Source organism: Aegilops tauschii, chromosome 7, assembly GCF_002575655.3.
Source record: "Aegilops tauschii subsp. strangulata cultivar AL8/78 chromosome 7, Aet v6.0, whole genome shotgun sequence".
NCBI classification, from domain to species: domain Eukaryota; kingdom Viridiplantae; phylum Streptophyta; class Magnoliopsida; order Poales; family Poaceae; genus Aegilops; species Aegilops tauschii.
Genome location: NC_053041.3, coordinates 612,057,500 through 612,064,643, shown reverse-complemented (window position 1 = coordinate 612,064,643; position 7,144 = coordinate 612,057,500). Strand labels below are relative to the sequence as shown.

Below are 7,144 nucleotides of genomic sequence, written 5' to 3'. Positions count from 1 at the left end.
ATTCATAATTAAACATAAACTTAAACCGCTCCGACTACATAACTTAGAACCGAATTTAAATTTAAACATAAACTTAAATTAAACCTAAATCTAAACCTAGACTACTCCTCGTCGCTGCCGCCGGTGAGGTCGATGACCGGCGCCATGCCGACGTCGCCGCCCTCGCCGCTGTTGCCGCCGTCGTCGCCGCTGGACTCGTCGTCCGACCCCCACAAGTCCGCCTCCTCCCGCGCCTGCTGCAGCTGCACAGCCGCCAAGGCCGCCTTCCGGTCCGCGGCCTCGCGCGCCGCCGCCGCCGCCTCGTCTGCCGACTGGGCCAGCACCGCAAGCAGCCCTGGCATGTTGTCAGGGTCGCCGTCCTGCATGAGGGCGGCCTGCTCCGACGGGATGGGGACCAGCGCCGGGGCAGGGGCGGCTGCTCTGCCGGGGACCGTGGGGCGGGAGCAGGTGCGGCGTGGCGGCGGCGGCTAGACCCGACCTCGGCGGTGATGTCTCCGACGGGGCGGCCGGCCGCCGCATCCCTGAACGCGCCGAGGACGACGTCGAAATCTTTGCCCCGCCAGAAGCCACGGCGGGCCCTACGGTTGTACCGGCCGCCAGGGAAAGCGCGGAGCTGCGCCGTCGGCGGCGGCGGGCCAAGGGTAGGTCGGCCGTCGGCGCCGATCCTCCATGGCCCCGGCACCTTCGTCGCCGGCGGCACCATCAGGCCGAACCGCTCAAGGTCCTCGGTGTCGCCGATCGTGAGGCTGGACGGCCAGGCGCCGCCTGGCCAAGCCCCCTCGTCGGAGTCGCTCGAAGACATGGCGGCCGCGATGGAGGGGAGAAGATGGAGTGGCGCGGTGGAGGGGAGAAGATGGAGTGGCGCGGCGGAGGGGACAAGATGCGGTGGAGAAGGCCGGCACGGGTTGGCCTTTTATAGCCGGCGGGGAGAGGGAGCGCTGGTGGACCGTCGGTGGAAGGCGGCGGCCCGACGCGGGGGCAGGCGGCTGGTCGCCGCAGGCGCGGCAGCGGAAGGCATGGCAGCCGAGGCATCACGCGGGCACCCCGACGCGGCGGCGGGCGTTAGGTCGCGGAAGGCGTGGGAGACGAGGGCCATTACGCGGGTGCCCCGACGCGGCGGCAGGCGGCGGGCGGCAGGCGGCCAGGCACGACAGAGGCGACCGGTCAACGGCCGTCGGTGGCGCTCGGCGCGAGGAGGCGGCGCCGGAATGCATGCCGGATATAAGGCGAACATGCGGTTATTGCCCCACGACGCACGCGCCACATACACACGCACGCGCCACGCCCACACGCACGCCGGTCCACCACTGCGTGGTCAACGCCCCCTTGACCCGACATTGTGGGCCCATGCCATTGACCCCGACATTATGGGCCCATGCGTGCGGCTCGGCTCGATGGCTGTCGGCGGCTGCGCGGCTCGGCTCGCTCCGCAGCCCCGTATACACGGGCGCACGGGGGTATCGGCATCGACGCGCGGGGGACGCGCGGGGCAGATTTTTTAAATAAGAGGATCGTGCCCCTGGCTCCGAAGGGGTATGGGCTAATCTCAGCCTTTCATGTGTTTAAGATGGGTGTACCGAAGCAGAAGTGAACCGTATATTATGCTGAATTCCAATAAATTAACTAACCAGCCATGCAATTCGTGAGCAATTTCTCTCGCTAGCGACCTTATTTTTGTTTCCATCTGCCTCCGCGCACCAACGGATCGGCTACTCGGAATCCACACTCATCTATTTATGGAACGCCTTCGACTGCTCGTTTATTCATCTCCAATTCCTGGAGAAGTAAGATAGATCGAGTGGTAATGGAAGGAGCTGTGGGTGTGTGGGCATGGTGGCTGGGCCTCCTGTTCGGCGCTGTCCCGCTGCTCTGCCTCACCGTCTGGCACTCCACCGACGCGTGGCACTGCGCCGCCTTCGCTCTCAAACACGGCGGCCGTGGTAGCAATGGCATCCGGCGGCGCCTCCCGCCGGGCCACATGGGGGTCCTCTTTCTTGGCGAGACGCTCTCGCTGCTCTGGTACTTCAAGCTGGCCCGCCGCCCGGACGACTTCATCGGCGCCAAGAAGAGCGCATACGGCAGCGGGGCGGGGATGTACAGGACGCACCTGTTCGGCTCCCCCAGCAGGAAAATATATAATAGAACACCTGCACCCAGGCCCTCTCTATCTAGCCATCCATTCTTCGCATCGTGATTCGTGCAAATCGATTTCTTTTTTTTGTTTCTCTTACATAAAACATGTTTTGAAGTTCAAACCTTTGCAGCGTGGCAAAGCTTTCCATCTAGAATCTAGGATAAATCTTTCAGAATTTTTTGTCAAACATAAATATACAAAAAATAATTTTTTAATCCAAGACATCTTTTATGTGAGAGAAAAAAAAAAAAGAAAATTTTACATGAAAAGTTAGTTATGTTGCACAGATCTTAAAGCAATATTGGACAGCCAGGATACCAGGACCGGGGTGCAGGTGTTGTAAAAATCCACGTCCTCCCCCAGCATCGTCGCCTGCTCGCCGGCCGCGAACAAGTTCGTGCTCCAGTCAGCCGAAAGCTTCGGCATCAGGTGGCCGGTGCCGGAGCTCGTCGGCATCACGTCGGTGGTGAACGTGGAGGGCAGCAGCCACGCCAGACTCCGTGGGTTCATCCTCGCCGCCATCAACCGGCCCAGCTCGCTCCAGACCATCGCCACCGTTGTGCAACCGCGTGTAGTAGCGGCGCTGGGAACGTGGGCGGATAAGGGTACCATCGTCGCAGCCACAGAGATTAAAAAAAGTAAAAATTTCGACAAAATTAAGCCAAGCATGTGTGTTGTTTCATCTCAATTCACAATACTTTTTCAGAATTGCCAAAACATAGCCGCCTAAATTTTCTACTTTCCAGTCACTTAGTATTTGTTTAGTGGTGTTCATAGTAATAACGTCTAGGAATTTCGGTCAAGTTTCAGTCACATATTTTTGTTCGTTATGTATTTGTTTCAGTCGGTTTGTTTTTATGCAATTGCACTTTGTTCTTTTTGCCGCACTTGCACTTTCACCTTTAAGTTTTTTGTTTGTTGAAATTACACTTTTTTGTGCAACTCTAATACATTTTTTTGGTTGTAATTGCACTTTTGCCAGCACAACATTTTTTTATTAGTGTAACTGTACTTTTGAGGGGTGCAAAAACTGACTAAAAAATTAAAAAATTGTTATTCACCTGGGCTCTAGACAATTAACATAGTTAATTTTAGCACATTTTACTTTTTCTGAACTGTGTTAGTTTTGTTTATTTTATAATTAGTTGTAGAACGTTAGTTGAAAAGGAAAAACCTATTTGCGTATTTTCAAAAAGAAAAAACTAGTTGGGCATATAATACTATCATAATTAATCCAGTGCTCAATGGGGGTGCAGGTGACGTTTGCCAACATCTGCAAGATGTTCATAAGCATGGAGCCATCGCCTTTGACAGACAAGATCGATCAGTGGTTCGGCGACTTGCTTTATGGTCTGAGGGCATACCCCTTTGATTTTCCAGGGACAGCATCTCACGGTGCTCGAAAGGTTTTTTTTTTTTTGCCCCTTTTTGCAAGTTTCTGGAAGTGTATATCGTAAGTTAACGATTCTGGCTGTCATTCTTTCAGCAGTACAAGCTGGGTAGGTCATGTTTTCAAAAATATAACTTTGATATGAGAAATGTGCAACTACATCAACTCTTGGAGTTCCACACAATCTTTTGTGCAATCCTAGACCCCTTAATGTAGAATTTGGTCTCATTCCTCTGAGGAATTTAATGGTATGCAGAGTCGCCGGAAGCTAGACGCGATCTTCCGAGAGGATCTGGAGGCAAGGAAGAAGGTGGACAAGCAATGTGATGATCTAATGGGCGGTCTGATGCAGATGAAGGACGAGCATGGAAAGAAGTTGAGTAATGAGGAGGTAGTGGATAACATTGTTTCCCTTGTCATCGCCGGCTACGAGTCCACTACCATCGCCATCATGTGGGCTGTCTACCACCTCGCAAAATCCCCTATCGTCCTTGCCAAGCTCCGAGAGGAGAATATAGCGATGAGCAAAAGCAAAGGTGGGTCGACGTCGACGACTTTGATGATCACCCACACCGACATCCCAAAGATGAAGTACACAGCCAAGGTGGTGGAAGAGACAATCCGGATGGCCAACATTGCCCCCATGGTCCACCGTGTGGCGAACAGGGACGTGGAGTACCGCGGCTACACCATACCAAAGGGGTGGGCTGTGCTGGTGTGGTTGAGATCCTTGCACACTGATCCCAATTACTACGAGGATCCCCTCTCCTTCAATCCTAACAGATGGGATGTAAGTATACTATCTAAAATAGTGGCTTGCTTCAATTTTCATTTTCTCATTTAGTTATTTGAGCTCACTTAACCACCTAAGCAACTACATTTTGGAGCAGTTTTTCCTATAGGCGGTATCTAGAAAGACAAAATCATGCCTACGAGATTCTAAACATATATCCCATAATAAGTGATTTTAGAAATATAAAAACTTCATACAAGTAATTTACAGTATGCAGTATGTGCTTGTGAATTGTGGTTACCAAATACGACAATTGACTATTTAAGTAAAACTAAAAAAATTAACTACATTATCTTTTTTACACAATTTCCATAAATGGGCTTATGTCCAAACAAGGGGTTGCTGCATAAAATTCACACCACATATCCTATATACATTTTTTAACCTTTTAGAAAAAATTAGAAGTGGTTCTTTTGAATTACCGAAACTATCTAGGGATGAAGTGCTCCACTATGTGATGGTCTAGGAGGAATATGTAGCCCAACAAATATTTGAGTAAAAGAAAAGCAAACCAATAGTTTATAAGGTAATGGCTAGGAAGAAATCAATGGATGAACGTATGAATGCAGGAACCGGCTAAGGCAGGAACATACCAGGTGTTTGGAGGTGGCCCTAGGATCTGCGCAGGCAACATGCTGGCCAGGCTACAGATCACCATCATCCTGCATCATCTCTGCGTCGGCTACGAGTGAGTAGAATACTAGCTCTGTTTAGCTTAAGTAATTACCTAGATAAGTCAGGATATAAAGAAGATATTTATTTATACTAATTGTTTTAGATGGGAGTTGCTCAATCCTGATGCGGAGATCAATTACCTTCCACACCCAAGGCCAGTGGATGGTGCAGCCATGGCCTTTCGTAAGCTTAGCACGTGATCACACGATCAATTGAAATCTGGTCAAATAAACCAGTCTATTGTAGCGCGCGCGCGCGTGTGTGTGTGTTAATATTGACAATAATGTATGATCATATCAGATCTGCAGTTAGCTTGTCTTTTCTTTGAACGTGATCGAGGTTGTTATTCAACTTCATGTTATACATTATCTACGTTTCTTTTCTAAGTAATTTGTGTTTATACCAGAATTTATCCCTAGAATGGGGGAATCCTCCGTGATCATTGCACATCCTTTGTGCATAGAGCTCCCATCGCAAGGCATCTCTAAGCTCTCTCTTGAAACCACAACTGCCATTTGGGGCGTAGTGGCAAGTATTGCAAAGAAAAACTCTTTCTTTGTTTTAGTAGCACAAAAGAAGTGCTAACAAAAAAGCATGAATTGTGTAGGATATATAGGATAGATAAATAGTACTCCATGGACATTTTTTCTACCCGGGCCAACCCCCTGTCATTTTTATTTATATAGCATAAGGGAAATGCAAACTTTCCCGAGTTATAGAGGAGGTAGAGGAAGTAGGGGAAGGTGGGCTGAGAGCAATAACAGAAACCTGCTAGAAATGATCGTAATCGATACATTTTATACGGGGCAAAAACCTGTTATCATTACAACATCTGGAGAAGTATAAAGGGTGTCACTTATTAGACTAGCCACAGTGAGAGTAACTTTAGTAGTAACATCGAGTCCAACTCGGCAAATTTGCTTATGTGGCAATGAGTTAATGAGGAGGGAGGTAGTTTGAGTAACTTAGCTACTCCATCTGTCCTTTAAAAAGTGTACTTTTAACTTTGTTGGAGGGTCAAACTATCTTAAAATTTGACCGAATTTGTACAAAAATATATCAATGATTGTGAAACCAAATAGGAGTATGATGAAAATATATTTTATCATTAACCTAATGCTACTGATTTGATGGCATAAATTTTGATGTACTATTATATAAACACAGTCAAACATAAAAAAGGTTGACTTTCCAACAAAGTTGGAAGTACACTCTTATAAGAACGGAGGGAGTAGTTACTATAACATTACATGTCCCGATGCAATATGAGTCTATAACCTAATAAATAAAGCTTTGCATGACACCACACTTATGTTAGTACCCACTAGTAATATAGTCTAGAGATATGTGTATGTTACTAGTGTATGTTACTCTCCATTGTGGCTAGTCTTACAAAAGACAAGCAGTGACAAACATAGCAAAGCAGAACTACACGCCGCTCAACAGCAACGGGCTTCCCATCAGCTTGAGTACGATCCTCTTCATAAATGCACCCATTAATATCGTGCATGATAGACATGGCCTTCTGCATGAGTTTGGACTTTGGACGCGCTGTCTATCAGCAGCTTCTTGTCCCCTTCCTTCAACATACCTTCCCCGGAGAAGTTAAAGTAACATATAATGCGAATGATTTGCCGGGGGGTGTGTTTCAATCATGAAATTATATCTCCCATAAAATTACCGCTACAGCTACTAGGAAGCCTCCTTGCGACGCTATGGCCACAACCACAAAATGCTCCGGAAATACAACCTAACGGCCCAAGATTCAGCAATAACCTAAAAAAACCTCCCTCACGAGTCACGACTGCAGAAGTTCTCGCTATAGCGCCGCTATAGCTGCAAACTATAGAATTCTAGGTCAATCCAAATGCAAACTACTCCAATCCTCTATCAGACCATTTTTATGAACTACATTCTGAATGCAAAATCATGCAACAATTGTGCATGGCATTATTTTTTAGGAAACCATGAGAAAAGGTGGAGGGCACGTGAGAGAAAAGAACTGAAGCTATGCATTTTTTTTCCTAGTAGAAGCCAATTCTATCATTATGCACAATAGCTTGTGATTATCAGTGCTACTTGTACACTAGCCTGCACTGTGATATATTCTCAAAACTAAGTTCGATGTTGAACTGCTGGCATGATCTTTTGC

The 7,144-nt window shown here is 48.1% G+C and overlaps 1 protein-coding gene across 1 annotated transcript; it reads left to right on the top strand.

Annotated features, from left to right (window-relative positions):
• The first annotated feature begins 1,804 nt into the window (after nt 1-1,804).
• On the top strand, nt 1,805-5,577 carry LOC109767344 (ent-kaurenoic acid oxidase 1-like). The gene is made up of 7 exons (XM_073503107.1): nt 1,805-2,094; nt 2,498-2,600; nt 3,391-3,540; nt 3,781-4,314; nt 4,887-5,005; nt 5,096-5,175; nt 5,399-5,577. The coding sequence occupies exons 1-7, from the start codon at nt 1,805-1,807 to the stop codon at nt 5,575-5,577; spliced, it is 1,455 nt and encodes a 484-aa protein (XP_073359208.1).
• The last annotated feature ends 1,567 nt before the right edge of the window (nt 5,578-7,144 follow it).